This window comes from Grus americana, chromosome 6 (assembly GCF_028858705.1).
Source record: "Grus americana isolate bGruAme1 chromosome 6, bGruAme1.mat, whole genome shotgun sequence".
Lineage (NCBI taxonomy): Eukaryota > Metazoa > Chordata > Aves > Gruiformes > Gruidae > Grus > Grus americana.
The window spans coordinates 27,802,108-27,819,223 of record NC_072857.1 but is presented as its reverse complement, the minus strand read 5'-3'; the positions used below and the strand labels follow the sequence as shown (position 1 = coordinate 27,819,223).

The 17,116-nt window shown below is 37.6% G+C and overlaps 1 protein-coding gene across 6 annotated transcripts in view; it reads right to left on the bottom strand.

Annotated features, from left to right (window-relative positions):
* NBEAL1 (neurobeachin like 1) overlaps positions 1-17,116 on the bottom strand; it is an 87,613-nt gene that overhangs the window by 52,959 nt on the left and 17,538 nt on the right. For all 6 annotated transcript variants that reach the window (XR_008577708.1, XR_008577709.1, XM_054830539.1 and 3 more), the window contains exons 3-9: positions 14,990-15,081; positions 8,881-9,042; positions 7,453-7,534; positions 7,132-7,259; positions 5,022-5,104; positions 2,707-2,792; positions 853-1,159 (exon numbers count right to left, since the gene is read on the bottom strand). Coding sequence is in view for 4 of the 6 variants with exons in the window: in XM_054830539.1 (XP_054686514.1) it covers positions 853-1,159; positions 2,707-2,792; positions 5,022-5,104; positions 7,132-7,259; positions 7,453-7,534; positions 8,881-9,042; positions 14,990-15,081 (940 nt within the window). In the remaining 2 variants the exon portion in view is untranslated. The remainder of the gene's footprint in view (positions 1-852; positions 1,160-2,706; positions 2,793-5,021; positions 5,105-7,131; positions 7,260-7,452; positions 7,535-8,880; positions 9,043-14,989; positions 15,082-17,116) is intronic.

The window sequence follows — 17,116 nt, the reverse complement described above, 5'->3', positions numbered from 1 at the left end:
AATGTGCATTTTAAGCATAGAACACTAGGCCTAAAGCTAAACATTTTGATGCTGTAAAAATTATCACATAACCTACTATATCAGGAGAACAAATCAGTTACCAAATATCTTTGATTGCTCTGGGGCTCTGTTTAAGCTCTTTGTGAGTACATAAGCAGCATGCCTTTTACTTAAAGCATGCAAACACTTGCTTCCTCATCAAGCTATTACTCTGTATTGTGCAGCAGCCTTATACTGTAAGCATTCTTCATCGCCTCAGTACTACTCCTCAATAGTCTTGGAAGTTTGGGAAAAGAAATACCTTTATTTATATTTCCCATTCTGAACAAAGTAGAAGAAACTCCAAATTCTGAGTTCTTATCCAATGACTTAAACCCAACTGTTTCAGACCATCACCTTTGGCCAATGTTTACAATAACGTCATTTGAAAAGCGAACTATCACAAAACAGCCATCACATGGGTATTTTATTACAGACCCATCTTATTCTGCAATTAAGGTGCTGATGAGTGTCAGCTGTTGCACAGCAAAAGTGTTGTTTTGGTTTGCTTGTTTGTTTTGGTTTTTGTTTTTTTTGTTTTAAATGGAGACTGGCAGTCCACGAACCTTGACACTCTGGTTAAATGGTAGCAATCTGATATGGTTTCTTCTGGGTATTTTTGTAATGAATGATTAAACAAGAATACATCTAAAGTCATGTCAATGAAGAAATGTTTGAAACTTTTCAATTGCTTAGCCAAGTGAACATTTTTTGGTAGAACATTCAGTTATATTACTATCATGGTTCAATCATTACTTGCTTCGGAGTTATTATCAAGAGATATTTAAAGGAACTGCACAATTGGGTACTCACTCAGCATTTGGATTTGTAGTGCTATGAACCTGCTCTCCCACTGCCTGCACCGCCTTGCATTAGGTAAAGCTGAATGGTCTGAATTAAGCAACTTGAAATAGTTCTCCAATATTGTACTCGTCTCCACTTGCCGCTGGTCAGAACTGCTGGTTAGAAGGATATGGACAACTTCTGTCAGGCATTTCAGAGTTAGCTCTGCCTTCCTGCTCACTTCCTCAGGGTTCCTGTCATCCCAGTTGTCACAGTCTGCTAAAACACGCATCAAGACTTCCATGGTGGCAGGAGATACTGCTTGAAGAGCATTCCTCTGAGACCCATGGAGAAAAAAAGATTAAGGAAAAAATAATAATGAATAAATAAATAAAACCAAACCTCTTCAAACCAGCAGTTTCTGAGTTATCTGAATAATGCAACATGTAATACTATGTCTGTTAATGCCCTGTAATTTTTAAATAAATATGAAACATTCTACTTGGATTATACTGATAGCTACAGATGAAATGCAGCCCATCTTGTTCACTTAACTAGGCTTTCTTTTTCAAAGAGAATGCCTATAGGGAAAAGGAAATATTTAAATGCATGTTACAAAATTCTTATAAGATAAGCCTTGAAAAACTGCTAATTCTAGGTAAACCTTCACTTGCATTTTCATTTTAGATCATGAAATTCATGATTTTTTTTGAAAATAACATAATTAACAAACATTTGTCTGGGCCCTGAATGCATTTTCCTCACCTCTCTTCCTGGGGGTCTGACTGCATAGGCTCAGGGCCACCTTAAATCTGGGGCAGGGGCCCAGCCTAGCTTTGAGAAGCATTGTCAGGGACTCCCTGCCTTCTCCAGGGAGCTGCACTCAAGCCACAGATCTCAATCTGCCCGAGCTACACTCCAGCCATGCCCGCACCTGGCCATGTACTGCCTTGAACCTGACCCACAGACTTGACCGCCCGGCTTGACATTAGACCCATCTCATCACTATGGATGGGCCTGGCAACCACCGGACTCTTGACTGACCCTAGTTACTATCACTAGACCAAATCCCCACCCTGATGTGCTGACCAGACTTCCTGGCTTGATTTCAGGCTTCAGCATTACAGACTTGTCTAGCGATCTAGGCTGGTTGATCCTGGTTACTACCACCAGACCTGCTCTGATCACCTTGTTCAGGTATAGTAAGACTGTGCCTTTTGCCAGTGAGGTCAACTGCCTCTGCCTGCCTGGTCATCACGCTCAGTCTCAGCTTGCCTTCCCTGGTGGAGCAGTGCCTGGCTTTGCCACTTCCTGACAACATTTAAAAACACTCTCTCTTCTGGATTATCAGAAATAACATTTGCTTGTGACCAGACTAGGCAGCACGTTACAAAAGTCAACGAAGAGAGTGGATGTTGGCCTTGCTGATGATGAACACCCTCTTTTCTTCGCATTCTTTCAAATATTTTAAACAGCTTCCAAGCTATAAAGGCCCTGTGCCTCTTACAGAAATAGCTTACTTCCAACATTGGGAAGTAAGCTAGATGAATTTCATGTGTTGATACAAAATTTACATCTTGTCAGGTGGAAACTCCTAATCTAGTTACACACATTTTTTCTTTATGATACGAAAATATTACAGTATGTTCATATGAATGTGTGGTTATTGTAGACAGCAAATTTCTACTGTTATTTGAAAGCAGGATCCAGCTTTTAGCATTTAGATACTATTGCACAGAATGATCCCAAACCTCATAAGACAAACAATCCATAGTCAATAACAAATTCTTCTGATTTATGTGTTATGGGGTATTTATAAGCCTTAAATAACAAACAGGCATTTGGAGGCTTCAGCAGCTAAAAAGAGCTTAAAACATCCTTTACCTGACCACCAGCCACAATAGCTCCAAAGAGATGCAGCAGGCAACATTTCAGGCTTTCCTTGAGATGTTCACTTTCTTGAAAGCATTCTGATTGGAGTGAATAAAAAGCAGAAGGGATTCCTTTGGTCATAAATTATACAGTTTTTCCTTTCAAAAAAAACCCCACCAACAAACAAAATAATTAAAAAAGCTGCTCTACTTCCTGTCATCATGCAAATTAAAAAAAAAAAAATCAACTGTATAATCTCCACTGTATTTTAGATAAGTCAGGCACAAACACATCAATTCCAGCATTATGAAAGTAACATGACAAGACCACATTTCTCAAGAATTCACAGGGCCAGACCTTCAGCTTGCATAAAACTTTTCATGCAGGCTGACAGAACTATAGACATACAACAACTGTTGACCAGATCCATAATGTAAAATGAGCACATTTTGTCCACACTATTGAGAAACAGGAGGACATGCTAACACACAAGCAGTTAGCAAGCATGACAAGGTTAGAGCAATTTTTATACAGCAAGTCTAATACGATATGCAGTGCAGGTAGCTCAGAAACACAGTCCCTGAGCTTGGTCCCTTTAAGCCAAACTTCCCAAGGAAGCCTGTGCAGGTCTGTAACCTTTCTAGCAGTAGTCTTTTTAAAGACAATTATCCTGCATCTCTTCTCATGCCATATCTGATATAAATTAGTTATAAACAGCCTCAGGAACTCTTCTTAGCAATAACTATAACCTGGATATTGTTGCTATAGCAATAACACTAGACTCAAAGTAGCTGCAACAAACTACAAAGGATTATTTTATTTGGAATTAATCATCGTAAAACCTCATGAGATAGAGCTGATAATGACTTAGTTTTGTAAAAACTGAGATTTTAAACAAACAACAGAAACAGAAAATGCAAGAATTTTATATTCATTAAAATTATATCCTTTAAGACAATTACCAATTACTGGTAAGTAAGATTTCTGACTATATACTGAATATATAGGCCTGTTTTAAAATAAAATTGCACAGCTATTTTTTAAATCTGGTCTTCAAAGGAAACAAAGCTTAGATGATGACACTGTCAGTCTGCTAGTCCCACCACTCCCTTGACTTCTAGCTTCTAAACCTTTTGGGGAACCTTAGACAAATTCAAAAGAGCAGTACCTAGCAGATTGTGAGTAAATCATTAGGCTGGGTAGACCAAAAAAGCCTCAAATTAGTGCTGCTATGGCAGAATGTCTAAAGCAGTTGCTCAGCAATTTCTTGTTCTGCCTTTCCTGCCAGTTGGCCAACCAGCAGATGAGTATCTGCCAGCTAATTAGTGCACTTGTAGCTCAGTCACAGTATTTAAGGGATTTAGGAGGATCCAGAGTGCAATGTACTGAATGGGGAGGACGCAGATGACATTCCTCAGTAGCAGTGGGTTTCCAGTGCTCTGGCACAAAGATAATGGCATTTTACTGGCATCAGTTCTTTGGTCTTTTTAGCAACTAGCTTGTTTTACGTACATTCATAAATGTTACCACTCTAGGAATACAGCCCTACTTTTTTATTTTCAATTAAAGCTGAGTTAATAGATAGCTGCAAAAAAGGCTGATTTCACTCATACCCCCACCCCTCCAGCATATTCCTGCTCTTCAATTCTGTTGGCACTAGCAGATGCAAGAGCGAAGCACTTTGGTGTGCTAAAGTGGCAAACTAGCTGGACATCCCACTTTCCCAAGATTTAAGTACAGAACATGGCCACAGAAGTCCTCCTTTTCCACACAGCCAATCTGTAATGGTAAGAACGCATGAATTCCAAAGCAGCCATCATGATATTTAATGACTTAACCAGAGACAAAACAGAGCAGTTTCCCAAACTGCAGTCCAAGGAGCATTTGCTAGTTGGATGGCACAGAGCTTCCTTCTTTCTAGCTGTTAAACCATATTAAGAGACAAAAATGCATGAATACTTTCATAAGATTATTTTTCCATGTGAGTTATCATTACAGTTGCTACAGGAATCTTACGTGCAATCACTATATGTACCCTAATAAACAGAAAAGTTGGCAACTCCCAGAATCAACCCTATTAAACCATGTTAGGCACTGAAAGAGAGTCTGAAAAAAACCCAGGCTTTCAAAGATCAGTCAGAATGGCAAGATGATAATGCTCAGAGCAAAAAAAACAAGTGAACAAAGCAACCGACTTCATTCAGCCTTAGAAAGCAAATAAGGGGCTTTTACATTTATCAGGCATTCTTAGGGGAAAGGAACTTGGAATCACTAAGTTCACTCCTCCAAAGGTGACTATTTTTAAACATGCTGTTGATAATACTTACGGTAAAAGAAAGGGACAAACTCAACAGTGAGGGAAGCTGGTTTATACTTCTGTCTGCTCTTTTCAACTGTACTAATGAAACGTCTGCAATTACATTGAAAAAGATACATCAAAAAAATTAGATATGATACCTTTGTTTATGACTTCATAATAGAAAACTGCCAAAAATCAGAAGTTATCTTTTGCCTACAGGATCAAAAAAAAAATATAGCAAAGTAGTAATTCATCCTGAAAAAATTAAATCACAGCTAATCCCCTATTTACTGTTCTGCTCCAAGAAATACCTTAAATGTTTACAATATGATTTAGTTAAAAAAAAAAGAGCCCACAATCTATTATTTAGTCCTTGTTTATTGTAACTAAGCCACCACCTAGACTGCCAAATTTCTTAATCATGCAATTTGAAATGGGCACAAAACATTAGTATGGATTTACTGGGGGGAACCATCAAATTAAAGGGATATAATTCTACTGACACACGTATACACTTCTTTTCAAAGATGCAACATATCTATACTGTGATTATCATTAACTTCTTTTGCCTCAATTCAACCAGGTCCGCCTATCCCATTCTTTTTGGCTTCCTTGTTTCACCAGTTTAGAAAAATGGGCCAGTTTTTGAAAGGAGAAAGCAATGGAAGGACCTTCATGTTGGTCAGTTACAACCTAACACCTCAAGTATATATTCAAATTTAATCTTGTTTTAACTTCTAAACTGCCAGTAAATATATTATAAATTTAAAAAGGCATTTAAATCATATCCTGTTTCAGAAAGTAAGACACTTTTCTGTGGTGTGATTATATTCATTGCCAAATTCTGCAGCTTCATTGATTGTAAATTCACTGATTTTGAGCACTTATACTCTACCTAAGATACCACAAGATGTGCTGGCATCACCTACACAAAATCTGAAAACAACTTAGCAGTAGACTGGCAGGCCATATGGGAGAACTGGTGTCATGCTCTGTTCTAGAAAAGGGAAATTCTCACGCTGCACAAAAATACCAGAAGTTATGACCTTCACATGCTTCTTAAAACTTTGTGCACAATGATTCAAGTTGTTATGGAGAATACTACCTTTTGTTTCCATAACAGCCTTCTGAAGCCTGCAGCATTAGGGCATACTGCAGGTTTCCAGCTACAACGAAACCCCAGCAGCCAAGGCACACAGCTCACATGATCCCCACTCTGCACAGAGTCAGACAAGTGACTTGCTGCACAAATGCAAGTCACAGAGCTAGCAGAAACGCACAAATCCTCTGCTAGCTCTACAGAATGTATACTGTGAGAAAGGACCTGAGGTTTTACAAGACTAAGTAATATGAGATACAATCTTTCTATGCCTTTAGTTATTTGCATGCACAGGTCCAACATTTGATGCATGTCAAAATGGTCCTGACTGAAATAAAATTGAGGAACTAGAGGAAAAGCAGCTCTGAACGATAGCAGCAAGGAGCAAACAACAACTTCAGCCCTTGTACACACAGCAGAAAAACACATTAACTATACAAGATTATGTACATTTAACATTATTGTAATTAATTTGGGGCTAATAAGGGAGAACTGTACATGAAAAAGACTTCATGGAAAATTATAAGAGGTCTCTGAAGAGCCAGTTTATAGCAGATAAAGTGAATCACTAGCAGCTTCAATGAACAGGGCCTGTGCCTAGAATGACAGAAATTAAGCATCTCAGAAGGCCCATTTCCTGGCTCTCTACTCTTCCCACCTTTCAAAAAGCCTCAACGCAGCTTTCCACTAAATGGAACAGGATATATTAGTACTCTGACAATTTTGTTGGCAATGAATTTCAGTTTCAAGCACGCCTGCTTTATGATGTTAATTTTTGTAGAAGAACTGTTTCAATTAATGCTATTCTAACAAGTGTATCTTTGGGGGGAAAAAACCCTAATACACAGTATCAAATCAACTGCTCAAGGCTATCAGTTCTAACAGTTGTAAAATGCAACAGCAGAACATCATACATGTAACTACTTTTTATTTTAGTTTGACATCAGGTAGCTGGAGTTCTATCAGAAACTTTACATATTGTTTACCTAAACTTATCATAAACCACAATATTTATAATCCTGTCCTAGTCCACACATACCCTGCAATTTGCTGCCTCCAGTTTCGATATGGATCGTAGAGACTTTCACAAAAAGCCAAGGCATGTCGCACAAATTCTTCTATGGGGGTCTGATCTGCCACTTCTTTTTCTTTTGTTTTGCTTTTTAACTGAGGAAAAAAAAAGAAAGCTGTGGTGAGAAGATTTCTAGAAGTTGAAAATTAATCTTAATCTCCTCCAGAACAGTTTTGAGCCCACAAATTGTTCCCCACACAACACTATTATTGAAAAAGTGGATCACATAAGCGGGAGCAGGAAGTATCGGATGGCAAAAATAAAAGATGAGAATTGTTAACCACATACCTGTTGAATGTATAACGTTGTCATGGTGATAACATGGTTAATGTATGAACACATCCCAATCTCCTCCACATTAGCCAAATTTCTATGAAGACAACATAAAAACCACAGAAATGTACACAGTGTACCATTTGAGGCTAGTTGAAAATGTTTGTTTAGCATTCTGCCTATATTCATACAAAAGTGTATCAGCATTTCAAAAATACTCTCCAAAAGACTGCACGTACTCAAATGTTTATTTCTGTCACAGTAACAGAGCTAAGAAGTTTTCTTCTAACAGGAAGGGAAAGAAAGGTCTAAGTGACTCTGCTGTAGGCCAATTCTATCTGGAATTTGGGGGTTCAGAGGTTAAGCAGATTCCCAGGACACTCTACATAGAAAGCTCAGAAATGGCATCTGATAACAAAAGACAGTAACCTCCACTTCTACATTACTAGCACATGCACTTTCTAAAATTTTAACAAACATATTACCCAGAAGCATTTATTCACTTTAAATTCTCCCAAGGAAAAACAAACATCTAATAAATTATTTTAGAACGTAAAGAAATCAACAGCAACAAAGAAATAGCATACACATGTTATTTCTCAGTCTTGAGGACAAGTCAAAGATCAGATACTGAAGGGATGACATAAGGAGAACTTTTCAGCAATTAAATAAGACTGACAACAGTTTCTAATTCAGAAACACATTACCACCATCTACTCAGCTTATATGTAATATTCCAGGATACTTAAATACTGCCCTACAGCCCTTTGTATTGTTTCAGGGGTAAGAACAGCCAAAGGACTCAAAAGAGCTGCTTCAAATACTCCTCAGAAAAGGAGATTCCCTATTATATTTTATCCCCTTCCTCTCTTAATGCAGTTTACAATAGAAGACTAAAGAAATAGGGAGGAATAGATCCCTAAAAACAGTTTATTCACCTGCTTCAACAGAATTACAAGATAAGGCATAAGTTTCAGAAGGAAGCCATTAATCATGTAATAAGTTTCCTAAGCTGTTTATGGAATTATAAGTATGTTAAGAATGTGAAACAGTTCTTCCTGTACAATGCTCTCTCTCTCAAGTTGTTTCATATCCAACACGTGTTAGATTGTGCCTTTTTTTTAAAAAGTATTTCTTATACCAGGTACACTGTATCTTTAATTCCCATAGATATATCTTATGTAATTACAAGGAATTTAGTGTCTAATCCCCTTCTATTCCATTTCTCATGGCAAACATTATTGCTAAGATGATTACATTGCTCCCCCCTCTCTCTTTTATTCCCTCTTCTTTTATTTTGAATATCCTGAGAAGTGGCACTTCTCTGTTTCTATTGGAAAGTGTCCAATCACATTGTATGCATCATTAGAATCTGCATCAAGCTGCATCAAGATTTCTCAAACAAAACAACAGCCTTACTGAGGTAACAATCGGAACAAATACCTGCAAAGGATGATAAAGAATTTCACAAGTAAAAGTGACAGAGCCTGCTGCTGCTCTTCTAGGCCATCTGACATTTTCTGGACACACTGTAGCAGCTGGAGCCTGAGGACCTGAAGAATGTTATCAGGAAGCAGTGATATTCCTGGAGGAATGTCATCCACCCTAAAGAGAAAAACCACACACAAAATTGTTTTAATCATGCAAATGTCATGTTACCAATCAATTTCAACACCCTCATGTAGTCTTCCAATACACCTCTATAAGAAAGGTTACTGAACTGACGGCTCACACTTTCTAATGAACAACAAGGAAATGCCTGGGTGGCAATATGCCAGCTTGAGCTTCCTTTTCCCCACCAATGAACTGCACTGAAAAAAAAAAAGTGTTTAAAAAAAAAAATCATTAAGTGGATTCCTAAATGCTCCTCCATGCAATGATCTGCCTTAATTGCTGCAGAGAAATTGTGTGATATTCAGCAGGTAAATAAGTGGCCTGGGAAATCCCTAAATAAGGTAAAGGGATGGCCACAATGGAATGAAACATGAAAACTAAACACAAGGGGAAGATTTTCAATCTTCTATTGAAGATTAAAAGTGTTCAAATAAATGTAATGCCAATTATCAAATAGTTATTGAAGCCCAGCTGGTCTTCATCCACAGTGAATCTCATGCCTTTCTTACATGAATTACACAAAGCTGTACAAAATAAGACTAAATGCAAAAAGAAAGCAGTTCACAATAAGATTAAAGAAAAGAAGACTTGAAAATCAGGGTCTGAATGTGCAGGAGAGGGAGCTCTCAAAAATCCATCTCTCTGCACACTGATTTTTGCATGAAAAACTGACCCATCTGTATTAGTTTCTGGATATCATTAACCCAGCAAATAGGTTTCTTTCTGCCATCTAATTATTTTTAGGAGACAAAAACCAGACTGATATGTTGGTATTAAATGCAACAACTCTACCAAGACCAGACGTTGCCCTGTAGAACATTAGGTACTCTTGCTTATTGTTTTTGCTAAATGGAAACATTTTTAGAAATATACCAGGAAGAACCAAAAGAACAAAAGAAAAAAGGGGGAAAAAAATCACAAATAAAACCAGTAACTAAGCCAGTGCTCCCGGAACAACCATATAGAAACTCATTTCAGCAACAGTATAGAATATATAGATATGTTAGAACATTCTCTGGGATGAAGACTGTTTATCCACTGTTGCCCATGCTAAAGACAGCTTGCCTTTGGCTTCAGCTGTTTACCCTGACACGTTCTCTGTGAACTCTACACAGGAAAAGGAAGACACAAGCAAGAGCCTTACAGCTTACAAAAACTGTCAACATGGCCAAAGCTGGGGGGAAAATATAAACAAACAAAAAATTCAGCTATCTCAAAAACTCACTGACACTTGCATACATACATCTGTATAAGAATAAGTATCAAAAAGTGTGGAGAAATGCAGTGACTGACACTAAATACTGTGATACCAATTATGTGAGGGAGACAAGGAACGATACGTTGTTTAGCTTCTGAAGTTGAAAATGAAGCCTACATAGAAGGGAAAAACTGAGACCCAATTTAGTAAAATAACTGGACAGGTATAAATGATAGTAAGCTCCCATGTCCTAGTAAACAAGTGTCACTTATACACAGGACCAAATACTGTTCACTCCCTTGTCCCTTCAGAGAGTTGTGCAATTTGCTCTTCAGAGCCTGGAATTCAGAATCTTCAGGGATTCACAAATTTTATAGGGGCTAGGCTCTAAACTGATAAAGACACTAACCACAAAACTGAGAGCAACTGCTTTTTTCCCCAACACAACTGCCCAAAAATATTCTAATTTCCATGGTAGCAGCTTCACTCCTCAAGATGCCAGTAGATCCGTACCCTCTGGGACTACAAGCATGGCTCCTCATAATCTGGTAATTCACCATCTCTGTATTAGGAAGACCATAATTTTTGACAGCTGAAATCATATAGCCAGAAGTAATTTCCCTAAAATGGCCAACAAGTCTTTTTCAGTAAGATCATAAAATGCTTTACAAGAAAGCAAACAGCATACCCTTCATGCCTCACATCCCAAAGAATGTTTTCTCTGCAGTAGCTGCCTGTCTGTGCTATTGCACAACCCATGAGAATTTAATGCCTTATGCAAGACTGGCACAAGAAATACTAGTTGGGATTATTCCAAACTGAATATAGTATAAAGTATCTAAACATTTATAAACGATCAAACTTCTTTTCACCCCAAATTACTACTATATCACCACAAAAATCAAAAAGTTGTATTTGTGGACATGTAGTATCAATTTTTTCCTGACAAGACTAGCTGTGTAAATTAAGTATTCCAAAAGGAAGAAGGGAAAAAACAAAATCTCAAAAATCATACATTAACTGATGTTCTTATTTGACTGCTGATATCCTACCTCAAAAATAGGAGAAAGACCTTGACACATTTGGGCTCTTCTTATATATAATTTCCTTGCATTACATTACCATGGTCATGCAGCATTATAAATTGCCATCTCAGGTGTTTGACAGGAAGTTAAATTAGTCTCTGAATTGTATTCACCTATCACAGCTCAAACTCACACACTGGGACTCTCAAACTCTCCTCCACCAGTGGTAAGCACTTTGGAACAAAGCACGGTAGAAAACCAGGCTTTACTTTTCAACAGCCGTGAAACCATGTAATCAACATTCCTATCATGATTCCTGCATCATTTTTATGTGGGTTTGAAGTCAATAAGTTAACAAAACACAGTTTCTATGGTACTTTGCATGAGCTTCCTTTAAGCTCCTTTGCTCAAGATCATGCAAACCAAAAGCAGAAAAAGAACATGACAACACTCTGGAGGCCTTTGTTGTTTCTAAAAGCATTAAACCCAATGACAATTCCTCTCCTTCAATTAGGGGAAAAAACCCTCCCACCAGCTGGTAAAGGTTTTATCCTTTTCACAATAAATACATATGAGATGAATAAATGTTTTTAGGGAAAAGAACAGACAGGTGCACTAATCTTCTGTGCTCAATCCTCAAAGCTGTCAGCATAGCTATTTTCACCTTTTCAGTAAAATCATCTCACCTTTTCAGTAAAATCACTGAAAACACTATTAATGAACTATTCCACTTAAAAATATAGGGTAGATACACAAAGATTGAGGTAGAACTGATGCTGTATAAGGCTATAAGCTGCGTAACTATATAAGCTCTACTTATACAGTCAAATCCTACCACTGGATACACTCATCCTCTGTGTTTAGATATTTCCTAATTCTGCATTATGTAGCATCTTTCAGATTTCCAAAGCAGATTTCAGGAGATTTTATATTTTAATTTATAGAAGAAATACTCTTATCAGTGAAACCAGCAAATGACAGTGCCAATTAAGAGTGCTTTCAGAGGGAAAAAAAAAAAAAACAAACCACAAGAAATATAATTGAAACTATTAGCAAGTGATGTTTTCCTGGATGCTAAAAAAACATATGTTTTACATTGACACAAAACTTCAGGCCTGTCCTCCAAAAAGTCAGTTTTGTCCAGCAATCTGTACAAGCTTTAGTCTCCCTACACAGTTTCTCATTATTTCCTGGCATTTGCTCTTCAGTACACAAGGTCTTTCAGGCATATAGCTGTAAAGCATATCAAGATTTATATAAGGGAAAAAAAAAACCAAATGTATTAGTCCACTCAGTTTCTCATTTTAGCTAGCATCATATATTATTTCTAAGACCAAAAGACAGAAATAGTTATTAAATAAACAACTCAAGTAAAAAAGTTGAGTACACAGGGTCCTATGGCCCCAAGAGAAGAATGACTGGAAATCAGCATTTGGTGGTTCCACACTGACCTACTTGGTCTTTTTTGCAGGCTCAGTAGTATCAGTTCCACACTGTAAATACCTGTAATATAAATTGACAAACCCCAGAAAGATGTCACTTTTCACATGCCTGATTATCTCACAAATGCAAATAAGGTCCAAAACTGCAATTCTTTGATAATTCTAATATCTGCTCTCAAACAGTGTAATTTTTAATCCAACCATCAAAGCACAGGAATGATCTGCCTTCATCCCTATGTTGTTTTGATATGTTTTCTCTACATCTGTTACACAAATGAGTCTAAATCCACATAGGCCTATTCTTCCAGACTAAATCACTAATCCTGTCATTAACCTCGGAAAAAATACACTTATTTTTATGCTCACAAAGCCATTATTTAGCACAATGAAGATGCTGCTATTGTTCTGCGCAACTAAGCTTCATGTTTAGTTTTTTCTTTTGTTAGGTTGCTGTAAAAAAAAACCCACACCCAAAAACCCTGAACACAAACACTGAAAAAACCCCAAAGTACTGAGATACTCTTCTCCTCCACTGTTCAGATTTCAATATTAAATAGTATGTTAAAGATAACCTGTGTCAAAGGATAAACTTTTTTCCTTAACTAAACAGAGTAAGATGCATTTTTAACACTGCAAAGAAAACAGATCTTCTGAAAGAACACAGAATTAATGTGAAGGTCTCACTTATTGGTAACTGCACTATATATTTTGCATTCACATAGACATTATGAGGAAAATTTTAATAGAGCAGAGAAGACCAGTTTTTATCCACTGAGATCCAGTTGCAGCATTCTTCATTTCCTTTTAACAGCAGAGGCTATCACTTACACTTCAAACAGGATCTGATCCAAAGCCCATTAAAGAATTTCCATTGATTTCAACAGGGCTTGGACTGCAGCCATCATGCAGAGAGCACCACTCTTTGCATTCAAACACCAGTAGTGGTATCAGCTATAATACTGACACCAGTTCTCAAGATTTCTGAATCCTATAACATCTGTTTTTTCTTAAAATCTGTAAGCCATGCAAGTATCTCAAAAGCAAGAGAAAACATTCAGTGACTAAGTTTCTATTCCTCATTTGCAAAGTTAGTCTTTGTCCTAGTTTCAGCTGGGATATAGTTAATTTTCTTACTAGCAGCTGGTATAGTGCTGTGTTTTGGATTTAGAATGAGAATAATGTTGATAACACACTGACATTTTTAGTTGCTGCCATGCAATCAAGGACTTTTCAGCTTCTCATACCGGCCTGCCCACAAGAAGGCGGGGCGTGCCCAAGAAGCTGGAGGGGGGACAGCCAGGGCAGCTGACCCAAACTGGCTAAAGGGATATTCCATACCATATGACAGCATGTTCCGTATATAATGGGGACAGCTGGGAAGTGGCACGGCTCAGGAACTAGCTGAGCATCGGCTCCAGGTGGTGACCAACTGTGCTGTGTATCACTTGTTTTGTATATTCTTTTATCATCATTAGCATTATTATTCTCTTCCTTTTCTGTCCTATTAAACTTTATCTCAACCCCTTAGTTTTACCTTTTTTCTTTTTGATTCTCTCCCACATCCCACTGAGGTGGGGAGGGAGGCAGGGAGTGAGCGAATGGCTGTGTGGTTGTTTTAGCTGTCTGCCAGCTTAAACCAGCAAATTCAAAATACTAAATATGGAACTCTAAAATTAGACTTCAATACCACCTCATGATTATATCTGAGAACTTGTGGTCAGCAACATGGGTGAAGTCAGCAATATTCTTGCCCTGAACTTAAGTCTTCACGAATGCAAAAAAGTAACTTTAAAGTCTAATTTGTGCATATTTTAATTTTTTAAAAGGTTTTCAGCTAAAATATCCAAATCTTTCATTGACCATTTCATGTCATCCTTAATCTTAAAGCAATGCCTGAAATAAAATTACAAAACTCTTTACCTACATCTTACTTCTATTCAGTCACTGCTGATATAGATACCAAGCACTAATACTATTTCATATGCAACAAGTAATGAACACATTGAAAAAATGTACAAGGAACAATGATTATATTTCCATGAGCAAGAACAAGTGAATACTCATGCCATCTCCTGTTATACTGCAAATACCAGTATTTGCCTAGCTTCATCATTCCCAACCCAACTTGACCTTCAAAAGAATGGGAGTGCCACTCAACAACTAAAAATCTTTCTTTGGTTTAAAGGCAGTATTGCTGTTGAACAAGACTGGGCTCTCAGCCAGGTCTGTTTCAGATATGAAACAAAGATGAACAGGTCTGTAATTCTACATACCTAGTTGGCAGCTTCTCAAAGTCCACATCCAGAAACTGTTCATAGCTAGAAACAAAACTATCCAACCAGAGCTTCAGGTAATCTGGATCTTTCTGTAAAAAAAACAGAAGAGGAGAACATTAGGCAATATTGCACTCAAGGTCATCCGTCAACCACTCTGTAGTACTAACTTGAATGGAAAGCTTTTCTTTAATGCATTTCAACTGGGAGGATGGAAGGAATACACAGATTTTTAGAACTAAAAAAAAAAACCCAAACCAAAACCACGTGTTCTTTGAAATTCTCAGCCACATTGCGCTGATGTGACATTCTTGCTGTATTCATTAGTTCATGTGTTTCCACTTCCTGGTACTAATGCCAACCAAAGCATTTTAGCTTCTCCCCCTGCCAACAATCTTCACTTACTCTCCAGAGTAATACATACCAGCCTTGCAAAGTTACTAGGACATTCTAGTCTTGATAGCATAGATGTTAGTACACAACACTCTTCATGGCTTCTAAAATTAAATAAGAACTCTGACAACAATCCTAAGCACAAAATAATTTGCTTTTTTGCTTCATTCATTGATCAATATGGCAGCTGGCAGCAGACTACAGCCAGATGAAGCATTCCAAGAGACAATGCAGAGCCTGCGCCTTGTATACTAGATACCTATAATAAAGGGACAGGAATTTAAATTTAGGCTTCCTAGTTGTTCTTAGTATAGCGCACAGACTCTGTGACCAGCAGTTCCTCAGGGATGGGTACTGTGCCAGCAAGGAGAACAGATGCCAGAACCTATAGGGCTGCCAAACAGACAAGACCTGCAAAAGCAACAGGTAAATTGCACACGAGAAGCATTTGGCTGATTAGATGTTGGTAACTTAGGGTTAAGGTAACACTAGGAAAAAACTATTTCTTCTAGTTTTTACTAATCTATCTGCTGTAATAACAAGGCTTCTCTTATGCCACACAGATTCTCTTCGTGACCAGCAGTTCCTCAGGGCTGGGTACTGTGCCAGGAGGGAGAACAGATACTAGACCACCACAAACCACCACAGCAAAATTCTGCCAAAATGTGTCATTTGAGATAATCTCCCTTTAGAAGTCAAGCTCCTTAATTTTCAAAAGCCAGCTGCCAGACTACAGCTAACATATTCCTCCATGAGGACTGTACAGTCCCATCCATTAATACACATCCATGCAGTCTCACATTCTATGTTATAAATAATTTTCAAAATAACTTTAAAATATTTGCCTAAAGTATAATTTTTAAATTATTTCTAAATATACTCCATAATTTATAACATTTTGCACAAGTTTTAAACTTTTTTGTTCATCCTTCTCTTTTCCCTTTTCTGTATCTCCTCCCTTTTGCTTGTTGCCTTTATATTACCATAGCTGTTCCCAAGTAACAGATTATTTCCCTGCAGCATTAAGACCAAGGAGCAACCTATGAATAACTCAAATGCACACAGTATTCTGTGGCAATGTCAATGGTAAAAGAAAGTCACCAAGAAAGACTGACACACAGAGTCCTGTTGCTGCAAAATAGCTACCTACAAAAGAGCCTCCCAGAGGAAAAACAACCACCACCAGAATAAAGTAAAAATGGAAATCCAGAATCTGAAATGCTGCAAAACTCTTCTCAAAGCATCTTTCAACAGCAAGCACAGGAGTTATAAAGCATGGGAATCCCCTTCTCATTCTAGACCTTACCCTTCTCCATATCCCCAAAGACCCCTCTAAGACAACCAAGAAGTGTCAGAAACACCCAGACACAATTTACTTCACTATTAATTATATATGAAATGTGTTCAGATACTGTGACAACAGGTGCCAAATAAAACCCTCAGCTATATACGTATCTTCCCTGATTATTTGCTTCCACTGCATTTACTTGTTCATTTTTCCTAATTGTCTTATTTCCCCTTCTTCCACTTAATTCCTAATCCCTCCCTCCATGATCTTTCTTCTTCTCATCTTTGCTTTTATTTCCCTTTCAATAGTTTTAAGTCATCACTCCCTTCCTTTTTCTGTTAAAATTTTGTGCAAAAAGTATTATGTCCTGTGTGACGTAGCCTTGTCCTCATTTTTAATATGCACTGAACTACCAAACAGTTATCTTAAACACACATTATTAATTG